This window comes from Chenopodium album, chromosome 3 (genome assembly GCF_948465745.1).
Source record: "Chenopodium album chromosome 3, dcCheAlbu1.1, whole genome shotgun sequence".
Taxonomy (NCBI): Eukaryota; Viridiplantae; Streptophyta; class Magnoliopsida; order Caryophyllales; family Amaranthaceae; genus Chenopodium; species Chenopodium album.
Window position 1 is genome coordinate 77,371,842 of NC_137836.1, and position 23,121 is coordinate 77,394,962.

General features: G+C 33.4%; 1 protein-coding gene across 1 annotated transcript; it reads right to left on the minus strand.

The window, feature by feature from the left end:
* Window positions 1-1,484: 1,484 nt before the first annotated feature.
* On the minus strand, window positions 1,485-22,892 carry LOC145617622 (uncharacterized). Its single transcript, XM_081672346.1, has 5 exons — window positions 21,768-22,892; window positions 20,367-20,830; window positions 17,490-18,108; window positions 16,948-17,408; window positions 1,485-2,287 (listed from the first exon to the last, which is right to left on the minus strand). Exons 1-5 carry the CDS (start codon window positions 22,783-22,785, stop codon window positions 1,727-1,729), a joined length of 3,123 nt encoding a protein of 1,040 aa, XP_081528472.1. The 5' UTR covers window positions 22,786-22,892; the 3' UTR covers window positions 1,485-1,726.
* Between the last annotated feature and the right edge of the window lie 229 nt (window positions 22,893-23,121).

Consider the following 23,121-nt stretch of genomic DNA (forward strand, 5'->3'; position numbering starts at 1 on the left):
ATGATACACTTTAATCAACCAAAACAAAACTTGGCATTTTGATTTTTCGCCAAGTGTCACGTCATGTAAACAACAAATATGAATTAGTGTGACACGCATGAAATAAATAATTATAACTTTTAAATACTTTTAACACAACTTTAACCCGTCTTTATAAGTAGTGAATTAATGTAAGGATTTTTAAAACATAAAGATATATATTGCGGAGGGAACTCGGGGCATCGCCCGGGGTACGTACTAGTTTTAATATATAAAACTAAATTTTTTGCCAGGTCACGAGATTGCGACACTTGGCGTTCCAATTTTTCACCAAGTGTTTCGCCACGTAGACAACACTTAAATAGTAATATGACTTGTATGATTTATGGATATATTTTTCATGAAATAAAAGTTATTTTTTTTATTAGGATAAAATTGGGATAAATATTGTTAAATAAATAATAAAAAAAAAGTTAGTTAGAGTTTTATTTTCAATAAAAACTTGGATAGATTTACAGGATAAAATGGTTGGTTTAGAGTTTTGTTTATGATAAAATACCAATATTTCACAAGTACAAAATAAATTATAAGTTTAGCCAAAACACAAGACAATGACATTTAGTGTTTTAACTTTTCACCAAAGTCGCGCCACGTAGACAATAATTAAATACTTTATCATATAAATTTACTTTATATCATAATTTTTTTTGGAGTGAAGGAAGTAGTTCAAAACGTGCAACATTCATTTATAGTATACTCTAATCAATTAAAATAAAATACTTCACAATCTAATATTATTTTATTATTGTATGTAAACCTGTCAATTGAGTCGAGTTATGGGTTATTTTGGGTCGAGTCACTTGAGGGTACGGGTCAAGAATTGTTATAAAACCATATCAATTCCTTACTAATTTTGAATCAATGATACATTTTAAAAATTTGGTACATCGATATAAAAATTATCTTAAAATTAAATAAACATCTCGGGCATCGCACATGGCACCAAACTAGTATATATATAAAGGGGAGTTTTTTTCCCGAGTTTTTAAAGTGCCACGTAGGATCTAATTCTCTTAGTCTGCCATGTAGGATTATAGATTTTAGTAGTAGCCAATTAAATAAGAGATTTTTAAAACCTTTTAATTAAATAGTTCAAATGCCATGTAAGAAAAATTGGCGAATGAGATTAATTTAAATTATAATTAAATAATTTAAATGCCACGTAAGCAAAATTGACGAATGAGATTTTGAAATTTAAATTAATTAAATATAAAATATTATCTTTTTATATTAAGAATTTTATCTAAATATATAACCAATTATATATAGCACATTAATTAAATAAAATTATTTTCAAAAATTCAAACAAAACATGCATTGCATGGGCTTCACCTAGTTAAGTGATAAAGTAGATTTGATATTCTTCAAAAAAAAAAAAAAAAAAAAAAGTAGACTTGATAATTTCCATAACATTTTTATAACATTTAAGTTTGATAGAATTAAATGACATTATTTCTTCAAAAAAAAAAAAAAAAAAAAAAAAATTAAACGACATTAAAAAATTACAATATATTTTTTTTTAAAATTTTTGGTAGGAAATGCAACCGATGATGTTATAATTACTTGCTGATGAAATTTTGAGAAGGAAGTCAAGCTAAGATGGATGATCAACATCATTAATCAATCATCTAATCCAATCAAACCGCCGATCAAAGAGCGCTGCAGCTAAAAACGCGCCTTAATTTCTTCAATTTTCCTTCAATTTCACATTGTACGAACCAAACCATGTAGTAAATCCTAATTTGACAGCAGGAACCATATAATCAATGACAAGTTTTTTGTGCATGAGCAGTATTAACAAAGAGCACATAACTAAAGTGATGATGGCAATCCAGGGTTCGGCATGGATGGTTGTAGCATACACTCCTGTCATGAAAGCGACCAATGTAGCGTATAATGATAATAGTAGCAATAACAGGCTGAAATCCATTAACACCACTGACTTGCTTTTATCAGTCGTAGCGATGACCCAAAGCAAGCAAAATAAGACCGTCATTGACAAGCACATTGCCAATATGTTTGAGATCATAAAAGCCTGAAATGCTGCCTTACTTATCAGAGCTGGAAACCCTTTATTACCTTCGACATTTCCACCCGGGACAGTGAATGCTGCTGTGAACGTTATTGTTGTTATGAGAGCTGCTACAACACCCATTGTGTTTGCGTATTCTTGAATTTGTGATGTAGGAACATCCCAAACGCTTCGAATACCCACCACTAATCCATGATTTTTCAGCAATTCTTGAAGCTGTGTACCAAAAGGTATATATGTATGTCTTAGTTACGGTCGAGGATGAAGAATGGTGGAATTATTAACATTTTAGAATAGACCGAGTGAACCATTACTTATTGTGCACCTGACCATCTATTGTGAAAAATATTATATTACTAGGTTAGGTCTCGTGCCATGCACGGTTATTATATTTATCATTATTTATTATCGATTTATTTTTATATTTAATTGATATAGAATATAATACAAAGTATATAAATTGTCTAAATTTATCACGGACAAAATAAAGTATGTGACATAATGAAATATGGAATATCATGCTTAATTTACATTCTAATGTTTCAACCATATAAGAAAATCTATATTATTAGCCTAATATAGAAAGATAAAGATTAAAATTTATTATAGGAATGAAAAAAAAAAATCTTAAAAAACCATAAAAGAAGAATTAAAAATGGGAGAGAATATGAGTTTTGACGAAAAAATTTGTAACTATATACTTATCAGTGATCAATCTGATCATATACTGGAATGTCTTTTTTTTTTAGTTATTAACTTTTGTCTGTCTCAATTGTATCCTTGAAGTAGATATTATATTTTCCAGATATAAACTTATAGTATAAGATTGTAATTTTTAAAAATATTTTACAAAGAATATATTTTGAGATTATATTTTCCATATTAGTTAATTGAATGTCAATATATTTTAAAAAACAAATCATTGCTCATATATATAGTAATTAAATCTTACAATTTTTTTTAATTAAAATTTAAAAAATACTAATGACACACCAGAAACTGACATGTGTCACTACTGGTGTGTTTTTTAGTATATAGTTATTGATTATTGATTATTGATTGATTGATTTGAAATGTAATTATATTATTCAAGAAGTAAATATATCATTCAAAAACTAATTATTTCATTCTAAATGTAATAATATCATCCAAAAGATAATTATATTATCAAGAAAAGTAATTAAATTTTTAGAAAAAGTGATAATTATATTTTTTGATGATTATATATTTTTAGAATAGTGATAATACCATCCAACTAAAGTATGTAAAGCGCAACCAAATCATTCAAAATATGACTCACAACAAAAATAATTATTATATCTTCTAAAAAGTAATTATATCGTCTAGAAGGTGACTATTCCCTCCGTCCTAGAATAACTGACACATGCATTGAAATTTTTTCACTAATCATGTATTCACTTGACTTTAGTTATTTTTACAAACTAAATAAAAATTAAACATACTTTGTCATAAAATATATTGTTAAATGTATTAACATTAAGTTTCATAATATAACTAGGTTAAATCTATTATTATTAAATAAGTATAATGAAATTAATATATAAAAAGAGTATACAATAGAACTAAGCAACTCAGCAAATATTAAAAAGTATGCAATATATATATTCACCGAAAAGAAATAATTAAATTAAACATGCAAGAGAAAATAAATAAATTTTATTATAAGCAATTTAATGTTTTAGGATGTTTGATTTTTTATATTATCATATAACTAATATATAAAGCTAAACTTTTAGTCAGGTCACGAGGCAACAACACTTGACGTGTCAAATTTTTTTCCAAGTGTCGCGCCACATTGAATAAATTTAAATAGACTTCATAAGATTAAGAAAAAAATTAGTTTAAAACTCTATTTGGATAAAATTTAAGGATAAAATTGTTAATTTAGAGTTTTATTTTTTATAAAATAAAATATTTCATTTGTATAAATTGAATTATAATTTTAATAAAATTATTATATTATAATTCTAAAAAATTATCATATAAATTTATTTTTTATATGATAATATTTTTTTGAGAGAAGGAAGTAGTTCAAAGCGTAAACATACATTTTAAAACTGAATTATAATTTTAATAAAATTATTATATTAGAATTCTAAAAAATTATCATATAAATTTATTTTTTATATCATAATATTTTTTTTTTGAGGGAAGGAAGTAGTTCAAAGCGTAAACATACATTTTTAATATACGTAGTATTCTAATTGAATTGGTTAAAATAATATACTTAACAATCTAATAGAATTTTATTACTTGTTAATTAGGGTCGGGTCATGAGTCATCTCGGATTAGGTCACTTCAGGTCAATAGTCAAGAAATTTTCAACTCTTGCTAGAGTTTTGGGTTCGGGTCAACCTAACGAGCTTTAAACATTTATTTTATTTACTTATTTTTTTTAATGTATTAAATCGAATATTTTTACCAACATTATTATTAGTCATTACATTCCTACTAGATACCAAATCGTCATAAAAGCACATTAATTCCTAACTAATTTAGTATCAATGATATGTTTTAAAATTTGATATATAGATTAAAAATTTATCTTAAAATTCAATAGATACCCGGACATTGCACGATGGAGCATAAAACTAGTATTATTTAAAGTGAAAGTCATAACTCAAAAGTTGGAAAAATATATATTTTTTTCTAGATCAATGTTTTTTAGCACGTAATTGTGGAGGAAAATATTGAAATAATATGTCACCATAATTCGCTTTTAGTATATGTTATAGGAGTAAGTCTTATGTAAGACGAATGTACGTTAATTTTTTGTAAGATGGTTAGTTTGTGGGTAACTTTGACAAACTATTTTTATGGTAACTTTTGTAAGATAAAATTTAGTGTATAATTTTTTTGTAAGATAAAATTTATTATTTGAAACTTTATATCATATCACTAATATATAAAGCTGGTCTCGCAGTCAGGTCATGAGACAGTGACACTTGCCATTCTAGTTTTTTTACCAAGTGTCGTGCCACGTAGGTGATAAATAGGATGCTAAATAATTGAATTTTGGATAGATTTTTGAAGATAAATTGTTGTATAGAGTTTTATTATCGATACACTAATAATATTTTATATATGAAAAATCAACCATGCATAACTATTACAGTAATAAAAATCTAATAACTCGGTTATATTTCTATCATAAAATTCGTTTTAAAACGTTCTTTTAAATAAGATTCATTTATAATTATATGATCATATCTAATGGCTTTGTCTCATTTGAAAAAAAAATGATCGTATTTAACATTCAAGCCAAAAGGTTTATTCTAAAATTAATACTACATAAAACGACTTGGGCACAAAATTAGTTGTAATATAAAGGGAAAAATTAGAAAAAATATTCCCAACTTTCATCAATTTTCGTAGAATAATCTCAACTTTTATTTATTCTGGAATAATCCCAACTTTGGGGGGGTCTTCTTTTTCTTCAATCCCAAATACCGGTTACCGGTTTAATGGATTTCTTGGTTTTTTTTTTTTTTTTTTAAAAAGTGACACGTGTCACACATTAATTGGTTTAAAAAATATAAAAAAAAAAACAAAATTCTTTTTTTTTTTAAAAAAAAAACAGCAAAACACCAAATCCGGCCACCCTGCGCCGATGATACGCCCCATCTCCGTCGGCTGCTTCTACTCCCCTCCCCCAGCAACGCCGGTTTCCCCCCTCCCCCAACGCCGATGATGCGACCCAGCTTCCTCCCCTCCTTTTCCGCCGCCACCACCACTCGCAACTCCTGTTCCAGCCCCCACCACCACTCGAAACTTCCTTTAAATCTCTCCCTAACTCCCGAAAATCCCTAAACACCCTTCCCCCACCATTGAAAATCCTAGCTGCTAAGGTTTTTGACGGTGAGGAAGTGGTTGTTGGAGGGTTTTCGGGAGGGGTTTCGAATGGAAAAGGAGGGGATTGGGGGTGGAGGTGGGTCGAAACACCGGCATAGAGGTTTTGGGGGGAAAGGGGCGCACATTTTGGGCAGGGGAAGGGAGGGGTAGGCGTGGCTGGCGGTGGCAGTTGGTGGTGGTGGTGGGGGTTACGGTGGCAGGCAGGGGATTAAGGGTAATCTGTTTTTTTAAAATTATTTTTTCTTTACAAAATTAAATTATTTTTTTTGGACCAATTGCAGCTTGACACGTGGCACATAACCTATTACTACAGGTCATTGACTTTCGTTGAGCGGTTTTGGATTGAAGAAAAAGAAGACCCCCCAAAGTTGGAATTATTCCAGAATAAATGAAAGTTGGGATTATTCTACAAAAATTGATGAAAGTCGAGATTATTTTTTCTAATTTTTCCTATCATATTAGTTTCGGATTTCGTGCATTGCTTACCTATCATAATAGGCATTGTGTATTTGTATTGGTTGGGTTATTTGGGTGATTTTATAGTTTTATTTTTACACAGTTTTGTTTAAGTCTTTTGGTGAGGCTGTGAGTAGTTTTGTACTTAGGTGGTACAAGCAGTTTGTACTTTGGCAGTACGTGTAGTACTTTGGTGGTACGAGTGAGTCTAAGTGTGGTACTTAGATTGGGTAGGATAGGGTCCTATCAAGTAGCAAGTCCATTGAGGAACTTGTGAAATAAAGGTCTGTGTCTAATAGGTTGTAACTTGGTGTTTGCCCTATTATAGTGAAGTGTTTTGTGTTTGAAATCCCTAAGGTAGGGTCGAGGTTTTACTTCCAGTTGGGCCCTGGAAGGTTTCCTCGTAAAAACTGTGTGTTTGCTTAAGTTCCTATACGCATTTTTTATTTATCCGCAAAAAGTAGTCACTAGGAACTCAATACAATTCACCCCCTCCTGTATTAATCGTCTCAACTAACAATTGGTATCAGAGCGAGGTACTCTTGTATAAGCGAATAACTTTGCTGAGTAAGTTCCTGGAGAGTGAATTACAAAGAGAAACTTGAAGAAGGGTATTCCACCCAACGTCCTCCGATGTTCAATGGTAAGTTCTACACCTATTGGAAGAACAAGATGGAGATATTCATTAAGGCTGAAAATTACCAGGTTTGGCGTGTTATTGAAGCCGGTGATTTTGAAATAACCATAACCAATGAAAAGAACGAGGTAGTTCCTAAACCTATTTCTGATTATGATAAAGAAGACTATCAGAAACTTGAATTGAATGCTTTAGCCATAAAATATTTGCATTGTGGACTTGGACCTCATGAACATAATCGTATCATGGGATGCAAGTCTGCTAAGTAGATTTGGGATCTACTAGAGGTAACTCATAAAGGTACTAATGAGGTAAAACGTTCTAAAATTGATTTGTTGATGTCTAGATATGAAAGGTTTGAAATGCAATCAAAGGAAACCATAGAGGAGATGTTTACTAGGTTCAATGATATTATTAATGAATTGAATTCCCTTGGCAGGCACATTCCAATTGATGAACAGGCTAGGAAGATCTTGAGGAGTCTACCACAAGATGAACGATGGAGGTCAAAGGTTACTGCTATGCAGAAAGCTAAGGACTTCACAAAGTTCAACATGGAACAACTAGCTGGATCATTGATGACTCATGAACTACATCTGAGTTCCAACTCTGAAAGTTCCAAAAACAAGAGTCTAGCTCTTAAGGCTCAAGACTCGGAGGAATCAGAGGCTGATGAGGAAGAGATGGCAATGCTAGTTAGAAAGTTCAAGAGGATGATGAACTATAAGAAGTTTGATAGGAACAAGAAATATGCAAGTTCCAGAAACACAACATGTTTCAAGTGCGGCTCAAAAGATCATTTCATTAAAGATTGTCCCTTACCAGACGGCGAGAAAGGAAAGACTAAAGGCAAGGAGCAATCCAAAGAGTCAAGAGTCTACAAACCTTATTTCACCAAGGACAATGTAAAGAAAGTCATGTTAGCCGCTTGGGGAGATTCAGATTCTGAGGAAGAGGAAGAACAACCACCAGAGGAAACTGCTCATGTATGTTTGTTGGCCAAAATAGATGAAAAGGCAAAGCTGAAGGAACTAGAATCCGAGGTACGGTTTTCTCAAAAAGAACTTAGACATTACTCTAAAGAAAACTTAATATCAACTGTCTTGGAGATTCAAGAAGATCTTAAAGATCTGCATAAAGCTAAACATAAAAGTGATGAAGCCTTGGTTACTTTTAAAGAAAACAGTCAGTGGGTTGATAATATGAAATTTGATATTCAATATAGATTCTTTAGTCTGTTTGATGATAATAACTATTTAAAAGAAACTATTGACAGGTTAAAACATGATAACATAATGTTGAATGTGGAACTATCCTTGATGAAACTCTGTCTTAATGCTCCTAATTCTGAAGTTCCTCCACTTGCTCAATATCCGAATTTTAAAAAACTAAAATCTGATTTGGAAACTATAAAAGCGAATAAAGCAAGACTTGAGGGGGAACTTGAGAAAGTCAGGAAAGGCAAACAACCCATAGAATACAGAGTTCCTGACTGGATTTCCAAAGCTCAAACCAAAAGAACAGAAGGTTTGGGTTTCAAAAAGAAGTTCCAAAAAGAAAAGAAATATGTTGACCTGCCAAGTAGTATAGTATGCTATTTCTGTGGGAATACTAGACACAAACAAGTTAAGTGTCCTAAGAAAGAAAAGATTTCACAGAAAAATAAAAGGCATGTAGAACAGATATGGATCGAAAAGAAAAAACCTACTATTGTTACACAGGAACCCAAGGAAACCTGGGTTCCTGAACCTAATGTTTGATTTCTCATGCAGGTTCCAGTGAGGGGGAACAACACTTGGTACCTCGACAGTGGTTGTTCTAAGCACATGACTGGAGATAAATCTAGATTTCTCTCACTGGATGCCTACTATGGGGGAACTGTGACCTTTGGTGATAACATGACTGGAGAAATAGTTGCTATCGGCAAAGTAGGAAGGTCAAGTTCCCATGCGATTGATAATGTATTTTTGGTCGAGGGGCTCAAACACAACTTGCTGAGTATTTCACAATTTTGTGACAAAGGTAACTCTGTAAGCTTTACTTCTAATAAGTGCAGAATCATTCATAATGACACTGGGAACATCATCTTCGAAGGAATTCGTAAAGGAAACACATATGTTGTTGATCTTAACGAAGTTCCTAATAGTATTTTAACATGTCTTAGTGTCATTGAGAATGATCCATTATTATGGCACAAAAGATTTGGACATGCAAGTTTTACTCTACTTGATAAATTGAGATCTAAGGAACTAGTGGAAGGTCTTCCATGTATTAAGTTCCTGTATGACAAAGTGTGTGATGCTTGTGTTAGAGGAAAACAGACTCGAGTTTCTTTCAAGTCCAAGAAAATGGTAAGTACCAAAAGGCCTTTGGAACTTGTTCATATGGATCTATGTGGTCCTATGAGAATCCAAAGTAGAAGTGGTAAGAGATATGTTATGGTTATTGTTGATGATTTTTCAAGGTTTACTTGGGTTTTTTTTCTTGTAAGTAAAGATGAAACTTTTGATGAATTTGTAGCTTTTGTAAAGAAAGAACAGAGAAGAACAGGTAATTCATTAATTCACCTCAGATCAGATCACAGCACAGAATTCGAAAACTCAAAATTTGATGAATTCTGTACTGAACATGGAATGGATCACAACTTCTCTGCCCCTAGGATTCCTCAACAAAATGGAGTAGTGGAACGCAAGAACAGAAGCCTTGAAGACATGGCCAGGACAATGTTGATCTCAAGTAATCTGCTCAGGAACTTCTGGGCAGAAGCAGTGAATACAGCATGATATATCCTTAATAGAGTATCAGTTAGAGCCATCACCAACAAAACTCCTTATGAGTTAATCAAAGGGAGAAAACCTAATATTTCTTACTTTAGATCCTTTGGTTGTAAATGTTTTGTTCATAACAATGGTAAAAGGAACTTGGGAAAGTTTGGTGAACGTAGTGATGAGGCTGTGTTCCTAGGATACGCCTCTAATAGTAAAGCATATAGAGTCTATAATAAAAGGACAATGTGTGTTGAGGAATCTGTACATATTATATTTGATGAAACTGAACAGTCTTTAAATGATGTACATGATTGTGATAATGATTTTGAAATTAGACTTGTTCGCAAGACAGATCCAGATGAAAAATCAACATCATCGCAGAAGCAGCCAGTGGAAAATAATGAGCAAACGAATCTGGAAGCAAATGAAGAACCAGAAATAGAGAATGTTCCAGGAACTCCTGTTCAAGAACAAGATCAGAATCAAAATGAGGAGAATCCTGTCGAAGTTCCAATTGAGGTTCAAGAACAAGTTCCTACAGAAGAACCAGTCAACAATGAACAGGAAAGATTGTATCCAGTGAAGGACTTTACTCCTAAACGTTGGAAACATCATAAATCACATCCTGTTGATGCAATCATGAGTGATATTACAAAAGGAACTCATACTAGATCTCAGCTTAGGAACTTCTGTGCATTTTATGCATTCCTTTCTTCTATGGAACCAAAGAATTATGTTGAAGCTTTAACTGACGCAGACTGGATTAATGCTATGCAAGCTAAACTAAATGAGTTTGAAAGAAACAAAGTATGGCATCTGGAACCTAGACCCAAAGATAAGAAGACAATAGGTCTAAAATGGGTATTTAGGAACAAGCTAGATGAGCATGGTATTATTGTCAGAAATAAAGCTAGACTAGTTGTACAAGGTTTCAATCAACAAGAAGGAATAGACTATGAAGAAACATTTGCTCCAGTAGCCAGGTTAGAGGCTATTCGTTTACTTATTGCTTTTGCTGCTTATATGGGATTCACGTTGTTCCAGATGGATGTAAAACGTGCTTTTCTAAATGGATTTTTAAATGAAGAAGTCTATGTGGAACAACCTCCTGGATTTGAAAATCCAGAGTTCCCAAACCATGTCTACAAGCTTGACAAAGCCCTCTATGGACTGAAGCAAGCTCCTAGAGCATGGTATGAAAGATTGTCAAAGTTCCTATTACAAAATGGTTTTAAACGTGGTAAAATAGATAAAACACTGTTTTTAAAATCAAATGGAACTGACATATTAGTTGTACAAATTTATGTTGATGATATTCTGCTTGGTGCAACTAATGAATCTTTGTGCAAGTATTTTGCTGACTTGATGAGTGGAGAATTTGAAATGAGCATGATGGGAGAATTAAATTTCTTCCTTGGACTGCAAATAAAGCAATCCGAGAAAGGAATCATGATCCATCAACAAAAGTACATCAAGGAACTAATCAAAAAATACAAGCTTGACAATGCTAAGACTAATGATACTCCTATGGGTATTGCAACCAGATTGGATGATGATCCTTCAGGAACTTGTGTTGATCAACCTATGTACAGAGGCATGATAGGATCTTTACTTTACTTAACAACTAGTAGACCTGACATATCTTTCAGTGTAGGTTTGTGTGCCAGGTTCCAAGCAAACCCAAAGGAGTCTCACCTGAAAGCAGTAAAGAGAATCCTTAGATACTTGAAAGGAACTGATGACTTGTGTCTCTTCTATCCTAGAAGTGACTCATTTGATTTGCATGGCTTTACTGATGCTGACTATGCAGGTGATTTAGTGAACAGAAAAAGCACTTCAGGTATGGTACAGTTCTTAGGACCTTGTTTAGTTTCTTGGGGTTCCAAGAAGCAAAACACAGTTGCTCTATCTACAGCTGAAGCTGAATACGTGGCAGCAGCAGCATGTTGCTCACAAGTACTTTGGATAAAACAACAGGTTAGAGATTTTGGTCTTATTTTTGAATGTGTACCTATCTATTGTGATAACACAAGTGCTATTTGTATTTCTAAAGATCCAGTTCAACACTCTAAAGTAAAACACATCCACATAAGGCATCACTTTCTAAAAGATAATGTGGAACAAGGGAACATAAAATTGGAATTTTGTAGTACAGAATATCAACTTGCAGATATTTTGACCAAACCCTTGAGCAGAGAAAGGTATGAGAAATTGAGACTGGAACTTGGAATGATCAAGCTGAATTGATTGCTTCTGAAGTTCCTAGGTATGGCAAAGTCAAAAATAATGGAAATAGAGCGAAAAGAGCATTTAGCACAATTCTCGTGTGCTAAACTTAGCTGAAGTGTCACCGTTGTTGATTACTGAAGGTTAGTTCATTAAACACTCAATTAATTTTGCTAGTAGTAATGTACAATGTATATATGTAGAAAGCGTGTTCCAATTGCGTATTTGTGAACAGTGATCTTATTTTAAAAGTTAAATGAATTTGGAAAGAAAATAAATTTTGGTAAATTCATTCCTGCGTGTTTTATTTTTGGAAAATTCATTGAACTTGTTCAATTAATGACTTCTTTGAAAACCCTTAAAATTCTTTACACCGCTTCATTAATTATAAAAGGAACTCTCAACCACCTTACATCATCACACTGTCAAAATCATTTACTCCACTGTGAAAAACTTCTACACTATTCTAAAACCCTTTCGAAGAAAAAACTATGGCCATAATCACCTCACTAAGCTCGTCTGAAAACTCACACCACAACCATTCCTCTGAACAAGAAGAAGTTTCATCACTTCCGATTGTCTCTCACACCGAAACTCAAATCATAAATCCACCATCTTCCAACATGCAAAACCCTAACCCCGAACAATTAGAAAACATCACCAAGACAGTGCTTGACAAATTGAGAGAGCGGAAGGCCAAGAAAGGTCAAGAAAAGTCACTGGAGGATCACATTAAGGAAGTTGAGGAGTTTACTCGCAATTTGGAAGAGGAGGGTTCTGAAAAAGAGAAATCGGAGGACGAGGAAGAAATTGATCAGGCTAAGCTTGAAATTCAAGCTGATAGGTACGTTGTTGGTCATAGAATTGATTTAAACTGGTGTAGGAGTGCTAGATTTCTAGAATTTATTGATATAATTAAGTTCTAAGGCTGGGAATATCTGTTGGTTAAAGTTTCTAATAATTTGATGTATCCGACTGCTATGACTGAATTCTGTCAACACTTTGAAGCAAAATTGGGAATAATAACCAGTAAGGTGAGTAAAGTGAATATTGAATTAGATGTGGAAACACTGAGTAAAATTCTGAGAACCCCGATGGAAGGGTATGAGACTTACATTAAGGGTAAGTCAAGTGTCAAGGTTGGAAATTACTTGAGTGGTGACATAGTTGAAGCCCTAGGAGGAAAAAGGGGGAAGAACATTATGAGTCATAATGATTTGAGTCCTTTAAATAAACTATTATTCAATCTTGTTAAGAAGACCATCTTACCAAGAACTGCAAAGAAGGGTGAAGCTTGTTTGATGGACATGGATGTAATTTTCTGTCTATCAAGGAGAATTAAAATTAATTTCCATCACTTATGTATCAACACTTGGCACATTGTGTTCCAAGTGGAACAAAAGTTGGATATGGGGCTATTCTGTCTACAGTTTTTGAGAGTCTTGGTGTTAAGCTTAAAGGGAAGTATGTGGGCTTGGATGAGAAACCAGAGAATGTAATTGATGCTGATACTCTGGCAGGTCTAAGCTTAGAGGTAGTTCAGGGTAAGATTTAGAAGTTAGAGAAGGAAGAAGAGAAGGCTGAGAAGTCAACAGGAAAAAGAAAACAAAAGGAAGTGAGTGATAAACCTGTTAGGAAAAGCAGGAGGTTATCTGAAAGTGCTATGCCTCAGACCAGCATGGAGAAACCATTGGAGCTGGATACTGATGACAAAGTACTTGAAGGGCAAGTGGCTGAATTGGTCGATAGAATGGAGAGGGTTGAAATTCAAGCCAAGGAATCTGCTGGGCAGGCTCAGTTTAAGAAGTTGGAAAAACAGGTGCAGGAGCAGGGAAAGGCACTAAATGAACTGAAGAAATCAGTGCAGGCTCAGGACAAGGTTCTGAAGGAACAGGAGGAGAAGTTCCAACAGAAACTGGAGGGTCTTGAGCAAATGTTGGAAGCTCTCATTGCACAACAGAAGGAAGACAACAAGCAGATTCTGGACCTTTTGCAAACCTAGCCATTTCCTGTTTAGCTTTCCTAAAATAGCCTATCCTAACTTCCTTAGCAGTCATGAACATTTTCAGTTTGTTTTTAATATGTCAATATTTTGGTTTGTAAACACTTTAAGCAGGATGATTAATCTCTTTTATTTTAATGAATGCTTTTGGAACTGTCTGTGCATATATACACTTGTCTATTATGAATGCTTAAACAGGAGAGTGGAACTTTCCTAAGGGAAGTTAGCAGCGTTGCCTTCAGTTTCCCGCACTCGATGAATTGCTTATGGGGCTGTGGCTAGATGCTTACTAACTTGAAAACCAGAACTTTTTGATAATGCCAAAAGGGGGAAAAGATGAAGCAAACTTGTAGGCTATAGTTGTTCTGGGTTTTAGTTAATAGAGTATCAGATTTCTCTGTTATGATGCTCAAATTTATTTTGTTTAACTTTTGTTAATTTTATTTTGCTTTTTTTTTTGTTGTTTGAGTTTTTACTTTCTGTCAATAAAAAAAAATTAAAATAAAATCAAAAATACGACCCTCTATTTTGTTTAACTTATTCTAGAGTTTGCTTAAGTTTGTCATCATCAAAAAGGGGGAAATTGTTGAAGCATAAAGGTTTTGATGATGAGGAACTTAAACTAAAAGCAAACTCATCTAATAAAGGTTCTCTAGTGTGTGATTAGTCAAGGTGCAGAATAATCTTGGTGATTGAAGATCTGTCTGAATCTAAGAAGACATGAAGAAGATCTTTATTGAAGAAGTTAAACAAATCAGAGGAAGAGTTCTCTAACAAGAACTAAGTTCCCTAACAGGAACGTTCCCTAACAGGAACTCGAAGACTAGCTGTTAAGTTCTTTGGTGGAACTTGATATGCTTGAAGCCCAAGTAATTCATCTGATCAGAATGCGGCGCAGCAATAATTGTTAAAGTTTATTCTTAGAAATTATTGTAAATATGGTAAGTAGGTTAGTGCACGAGATTTGTTAGAAACGTGATAAGTTTGCTTGGTAAATAAAATAAATATGGAAGATAATAAAAGATAGACTTTAGGAAAAGATTTCGTAACAAAAAGATTATTTTTTTATCTAAAGTCGGTTTATTAAGAAAGATAAGTGTTCTTTATAAAATCTTTTATTCTTATTTTCAGAAAAGATTTTATTCTACTTGATTTACAAAAACCGTGTTTAATAAAAGATAAGTTAAGTTAACATGTTTATCTTTTTAGAAAACCTACTTTCTATACAAGTATTACTTGTATAAATAGTAGAGAGAAAAATGTTTTAGGTTTTTGTGAGTTTATGCGTGAAGAAATCTAAGTGCTTTAAACGAGTAAGTTTACCAAGCTTTTAACTTATCATATTAGTTTCGGATTTCGTGCATTGATTACCTATCATAATAGGCATTGTGTATTTGTATTGGTTGGGTTATTTGGGTGATTTTATAGTTTGATTTTTACACAGTTTTGTTTAAGTCTTTTGGTGAGGCTGTGAGTAGTTTTGTACTTAGGTGGTACAAGCAGTTTGTACTTTGGCAGTACGTGTAGTACTTTGGTGGTACGAGTGAGTCTAAGTGTGGTACTTAGATTGGGTAGGATAGGGTCCTATCAAGTAGCAAGTCCATTGAGGAACTTGTGAAATAAAGGTCTGTGTCTAATAGGTTGTAACTTGGTGTTTGCCCTATTATAGTGAAGTGTTTTGTGTTTGAAATCCCTAAGGTAGGGTCGAGGTTTTACTTCCAGTTGGGCCCTGGAAGGTTTCCTTGTAAAAACTGTGTGTTTGCTTAAGTTCCTATACGCATTGTTTATTTATCCGCAAAAAGTAGTCACTAGGAACTCAATACAATTCACCCCCCCTCTTGTATTAATCGTCTCAACTAACATGTATAACCACCCTATTTAAACTTGAAAAACTATTTTTTTTACAGGAACTTGGAAAACTACTTAATAATTGCACTATAATTTAATTAATCTTATTTGTTGTGCATTAATTATTCATAAATTGTAGTTATAGAGTAATAATTTGTATTATATATATTGACATCAAAATTATAAAGATTTGATTCAGTTATCGTATATATATTAATGTAAAAAATTTATTCTTATAGTCAAACCAACTTATATTAACAACTTACTACAATTCTTAATAAGCTCTCATCTTTAAAAAATAGAAATTATTTTCTTAGTGACAAACAAAGCCCAAGTATAGTTTGATTAAAGTACGGAATAATAAATTTATAATGATCAGGGACATTGTCCGTGGCAGTAATTAGTTTACCATTATATCTGGGTTGAAAAATATTGTAATTTACTTATTTAAATTACATGCTCATAAATTATCGTGTTATATATATATATATATATATATATATATATATATATATATATATATGTTATTGAAATGGATGTACCATGCGCATGGTACATCTCCCTGTACAAACTATCATTAGAGAGAATTATGTGAGAGAAGATAAAATGAAAAGGATATTCAAATTAAAGAAATTAAATTAAAAAAGAAAGGAATTTTTGAAAAATACCATCTATAGTAGTCAATTTTTACATTATCACTTCAATTTTTTTTTTTTTTAATTGTATCATACCACCTAATTTTTTTTTTCAAAACATTAAAAACTACCACCACTTTCTTACATGACGTCATGTTAGGTTTTTATAACGGCCACCTTTTCAAAACACTAAATCACGTTCAATTTAAAAAAGTTATGTATATATTTGTAATTTCAGCAAAGCTTAGCTTTATATATACTACACATTGTTATATTATAGTAACATAACTTGAGATGCGGGTCAACAAAAAATAATAATCCTTCCAATTAATCATAAAAGCCAGTTTCGTACTTTCTGTAATACGCAGTATAAATGTATAAACTTGGGAATGAAAAAAAAAGGAACTAAGAGTAGAATAATAAGAACTTACTTGAATAGGAATCTCTTGTGCAGATCTTATTAAATCGCCAAGAGTTGTACATGCATCATTCTCTGTTTCTAGGAGATCGTTTATCTCTTTAGGCTCCATATTCTTAAAACAAGTAATTGCATGCTCAAAGCGTCCACCTTGAATTGCCAAATGCAATGGCGTGTTTCCCTCATAATCATTATAGGCAAGTAATCTTTTTAATTTTGGGTCGTCTTTAAGAAGTTTCATAGTGGAGTATGAAGGTTGACTTATTAAAAGGTGAAAGAGTGTCTTGCCATATTTTTCATCGGCTATAAATATTGCTTCAGGGGATTGACTAAGAAATGTTGAAATTGTATTCAAATTATAAATCTGAGCCGCCCTTAAAAGAGGTGTTAGCCCATTCTTGTCAAATGTGATAGCCGCTTCCATATTTGCGTCCTTCAATGTTTTGATGTCGTCTTCGTCCAGTGTTTCCGCATCTAATCAAGTAAAATAATTAAGTTATCACATGACTTGACACATTTGTTTTCACAGGACAGAACAGAACTTAAGTGACTTACTCTCAGGACGTCCACCTACGAGATGAAGAGGTGTTTCATTCAGATTGTTTGTCAATTTAGCAGTGACAGCAATATCCAGCTTTAATAGTTTTTGGATCACTTCCTTGCCATGATTTACTCTGAGTGCTTCATGAATAGGTGTATTGCCTACCGCGTTTTGCACTAACCATGGCGGGTCATAACGACCTCCTTTTACACTAGCCTCTTCCTGAGCTCTATTAAAATACGAACAAAATAACTCCAACAGTTGCAGCACGAGGGGTGATTTTGACAATGGCAACACTTCATAATTGCATGACTCCAAAGTAGAAGGAATCATAGTGTCAGGAGGATTTTGGACAAGGATATGAAGCGGAGTGTCTCCATTAAGGTCTACTTGACAGATTAGTTCTGGAAACCTTTCAACAACTTGTTTGACGAAATCAACAAAATCAGCGTGTAACATAGTCATTCCGCTGTTTAACTGCAATAATTTATGAAGGATGTTCCTCCTGTTGGAATCTCGCGGGAATAGAAAAATCATTCCAAATTGATGTAATCTTTCTCTTAAAAAGGTTACATCTGCCCTTTCTGTAGCTTCACATACCTCCATTGTCATTTGTTTTTTCTCCATGATCACCTGTACGTAGCATTACGTACATGTCATCAATAATATACAGGTAAAATATAGTTCCTCGTGATTGCATATTTCATGATCTATGAAGCTCTGGTGTATATATATATATATATATATATATATATATATATATATATATATATATATATAAAATATTTTTTTTTTAAATTTCTGCCATTCTCTTTTCTTTCCTTTTTTTTTCCAGCCTTTATTTTACTATTCTTTTAGTGTAATAAACTGACTAATAAAACTTTACATTTTAGGTTAATTAATTGATAAACATATTTATTCAAAAAAATTGATAAATATATATAGTTTCTCTCAGAAAAAAATTGATAAAACTTGAATTTGAAATGCTATTATCAAATTCATATAATTCCTTCAAAAAAAAAAATCATAAACTTAATAATACAAACATAAGTTTTATTTGTTTTATCATGTAAAATAAGAAGGCTAAAAGCAAGAGTTAAAAAATAATAAAAGCATAATTTCATATTTAAAATTATACGTTTTAAAATCATCGGGGCCTAATTTAAAAATAGCACAGGACCCCTAAATTGGTTGGGACGGCCCTGCCGGCACATGTCTACTACTTCTCTTTAATTTTGATCATGTGTTACCATATTATCCTTGCCGTTCGATGCGTGATTCAGATCTAGTTTGAGCATCCGATTTTCTCCCGCTCCGACTGCGGGGGTGTGATAAAGAATATCTGTAGAATATTCTCATCCTAGGTTTAGGATATATTTTGTATAAGATTATCTTTGATATTTGTACATATCTTATAGTTACATACTATGATTAGGTTTCTCATTGTAACCCTATAAATATTGATAAATGGAAATCACTCTAATCAAGGAATTTATATTATCTGACAATTTTTATTTACGTAAGTCGATGTAAGTTTTTGCAAATCTTAAACTGTAAATATCTTTAATCTAACACAAGAAAAAAATAAAGTTAAAAGATTTATAATGTATTCACCCGTACGAATCAAATTAGACCCTATATGGCTATATATTTTCTTATAGATTCAGAAAAATTTAGAGGATTCACTCTCATTTTAAAAATGTCAAAAGATTTCAAATGAGAACATTATTAAGAAACGGAGAGAGTATTTCACATAAGAAATTAGAGATTCCTAATTTAAATAAAGGATTTTTTGTGAAAAACTACCTTTTATATACAACTTTTTGTGAAAAAACTACCTTTTAAAAAAAATGTTGTAAATGACTACCTCTTTTTTAAAAAATGTTGTAAATGACTACCACTTGCCGGAATCTGGCCGTTGACTCACTTTTCCGGCGTTGACCACCCCATGTGGCGGCCTTTTCTCGTTTTCGACCACCCTCACCCCCTCCTCCATTTTCTAGTTTTCGAGCACCCCTACCCTTTCGCCGTCACCTTCCCTTCCCTTGTCCAGTTTCCGACCACCCCTACACACTTCCGATTGCCGCGCTTGTTGCCCCTCCGCCACCCTTTTCCAATTTCCGGCATCCCCCACCCCTTGCAGCGCTCCTTTCCCCTAGCCCTCCTTAACCCTTATTGCAGCCCTAACCTCAAACAAATTATCAATTTTCGGGCACTCCCCTCCCTACCCCTACTTCCATTGAATCCGGCAGCCCTTTCCTTGCCAACCCCCTTCAATTTACTACTCATCATTCCCTCGAACACCTCAAAACCATTCCCCTTTCCCTCGATTCTTGATTTCCGACCAACCCACTCAAAAACCAGATCGCCTTCCTTTCCTTTCCTTTCCTCAATTGAGGAGTTATGATGTTGTTGTTTGAGGGTCGTGGAATTGGGGAGCGATTGAGGGTTTGTGTTGGATTTGTCGGGGTGGAGGCGGTTTCAAGTGGGGTTGGGTTGGTTTTGGGATGCGTGGGGGCGGTTGTAAGGGTGTTTTGAGGTGGGTTGAGGTGTTGTGGTGGTGGGGTGGTGGCCAAGATGGCGGCATTGCTGGTGGTGCATGCATAGAAAAAAAAAGAAAAATAAATAAAAGCCACGTGACCGGCACGTGGGTGGTCAACGCCGGAAAAGTGAGTCAACGACCAGATTCCGGCAAGTGATAGTCATTTACCACATTTTTAAAAAAAGAGGTAGTCATTTACAACATTTTTAAAAAAAGAGGTAGTCATTTACAACATTTTTTTTAAAAGGTAGTTTTTCACAAAAAGTTGTATATAAAAGGTAGTTTTTCACAAAAAATCCTTAAATAAAATGAAAGAATTTTAGAATCAATGACGGTTCTTAGTTCTTACCTCAAATTGTTCTTGATTCAAAGATTCAGCGGTGATTCCATCATTGTTTCTTCTAATGCTTTGTTCGGCGGAGGAATCCATTAGAGCTCGCACCATGTTATGGTTCAAATTCATTGCAGCCCAATGTAATGGCGTGTTTCCATCTTTGTCTTGATGATTTATGAGGCCAGACAATTCTGGAATATCAAGCAAGTCTTTGGCTTCTTTGTAGCTCGGAATCGTTTTGAGAAAGTGCAAGATAGTCTTGCCTGAATTATCACGAACCTCCACCGATTGCGGACAGTGATCAAGCAAGAGTCCAATGATCCGTAGAGTGTAGGTCGAGGTGATTGATGCTGCCCTATGTAGAGGAGTCGCTCCTGTTGCATCTTGCATACATGCTACACAACTCTCTTTCTCTATCATTAATTTTATCATGTCAAGATATTTTGAACTTAGATCTTCTCTCTTCTTGATTGGTAAATCTAATGATTCAACAAATTATGCAAATCAGAAAATAATCTACGTCATTTTCTAGATCGTCTACTATAAATTAGATAAATATACATTGACTCTTTCTACAAATTGATGCATACATAGTACTTGGTTGTTTGATTATTAACATGAAATGAATTGTGCATTACCTTAATTATGAACAAGTTAAATTTCAAATGAAAATTTTATTAATATTGGTTTTGTGTAATTACATATGTAGACAAGTAATCCTCACTCTGCGTCATAATAAATTAATTAATGATGTTCAAGTGTAATGTGATATAATTTTACTTGTTATTCAGGGATGGCTTTTAATGACTTATAAAATTGTAGCTACCATGCATAATAATTCCAAATCTTAAATCCTTCATTTTCAAGCACTATGATAAAGTATAAAACATAAACTTAAAAAAAAATACAAATTGGCAATCAAATTAATTTCATCATCTTCTTTATATTAAATCATTAACTCATATTTTTTTACCCAACAATCAAGTATTTTCTATGGAGGTTGAGGCAAATACAAATTGGCGATCAAATGGATGTATAATAATGACCAAACTAAGTTTTGAAAAAAAAAAATTAAAGAACCATTCATCTTAGGGATTGTTGACCTATATATATTATAGATTTACCACGCTAAACTAATAATAATGGTCACCATTAGTGTAAAAAAAAAAAAAAAAAAAAAAAAAAAAAAAAAAAAAAAATTGTGTGTTATAGTGTAAATTAAATATGTAGATGGGTTGATTATAGATATTTTATTAATCTATTTGTATTGCAAAAGTTATTTTAAATCATTAATTAATTAGTCAACTATATTAATAGTCATCATTAAGTACGTAGTATAATCATTGCAAAAGTATTCTCTAATTTAAGATTACTTAGTAACTTACTAATGGCTCTCAAAAAAAAAAAAAAACTTACTAATGATATGTCGGTATTGTTCGATTGCAAGATGAAGAAGCGTCTCCTTCATATTGTTGGTTACACGAACTAGGTCAGGACATCGTTCGAACAACAATGTTGCTATGTCATGGCTGGAGTTGATAAATGCAACATGTAACGGCGTGTTGCCATCTTTATTTGTGACCTCTGCTTGCTTAAGATCATATTCAAGGAGCAGCTTGAAACACTCGGTATTGCCCACCTCTGCGGCAACATGAAGAGGGGTGTTTCCGTCATTGTTTTCCCTACTGCGAGTGAGGTCGGGACAGTGCTTTGCCAACAATAAGGCTACATCATCCTTACCATTGATAAGCGCAATGTGCAAGGGTGTGTTTCCTTGATTGTTCTGCATATTCAAGCCGGCGTTGATACCCACTGGAGTCATCACCGTAGCCTCCTGCTGCCCCTCTTGGTATCCAAAGAGCAACTTGAAAAACTCGATGTTGCCCTCCTCAGCCGCAACATGAAGTGGGGTGTTTCCTCTATAGTTCTTTCCACTGTGAGCGAGGTCAGGATAGTGCTTCACCAATAATGTAGCTATCTCATTCTTGCCTTGGATAAGCGCAAGGTGCAACGGTGTGTTGCCGAATTTGTTCTTCATACTCAAGGCCATACCCACCGGCGCCTCCTGCTGCCCCTGTTGGTATTCAAAGAGCAACTTAAAAAACTCGATGTTTCCCCTCCTTACCGCATCATGAAGAGGGGTTTCCTTGTGATAGTCCTGCTGCTTAATCAGCTGATCAGTTACAACTCTTGGCAATAACTCCCCGCCCTTTAAAACTTTTTCTATGAATTCATTTTGCCCATATAGGATTGCTAAGTGAAGGATATTTTCTTTATCTTCGGTTTGACTCAGAAAATACTCTTCACTTCTGCCACTTTCTATTTCATTGTGTCGTGCTTCCTCCACGAAGCTTACCAGGTTGCCATCCATGGCAGCTTGGAGAAGCTTATCATCCATCACCTCCCTGTTTCCTAAGTTTCCCGTGTCTCCCATTTTGTTTTTTATTGCTCAAATGAAACAACAGTTTTTCTTTCTTTTTTTTTTTTCTTTTTTTTGGTTTGAAAAATATTTTGTAAGAGCAACTAAAAATACAATGTGAGTTTTGATTGACCTCCTTATTAAATTGGTTTCACCTTCCCATCTTTATTTATTCTCCTAGCTAGATACCTTACTTCCTCATTTTCTTACATAATGAGTAAGATTTGTTTTTTCAAGGGATCGTAATGATTAAGATTTTTTTTTTTTTTTTTTATGATTAGGATTTGCTGATGAAATGAAAAGGAAAACTCTAAGCAATCAACTAAATGATGATATCAATCATTACTCTCG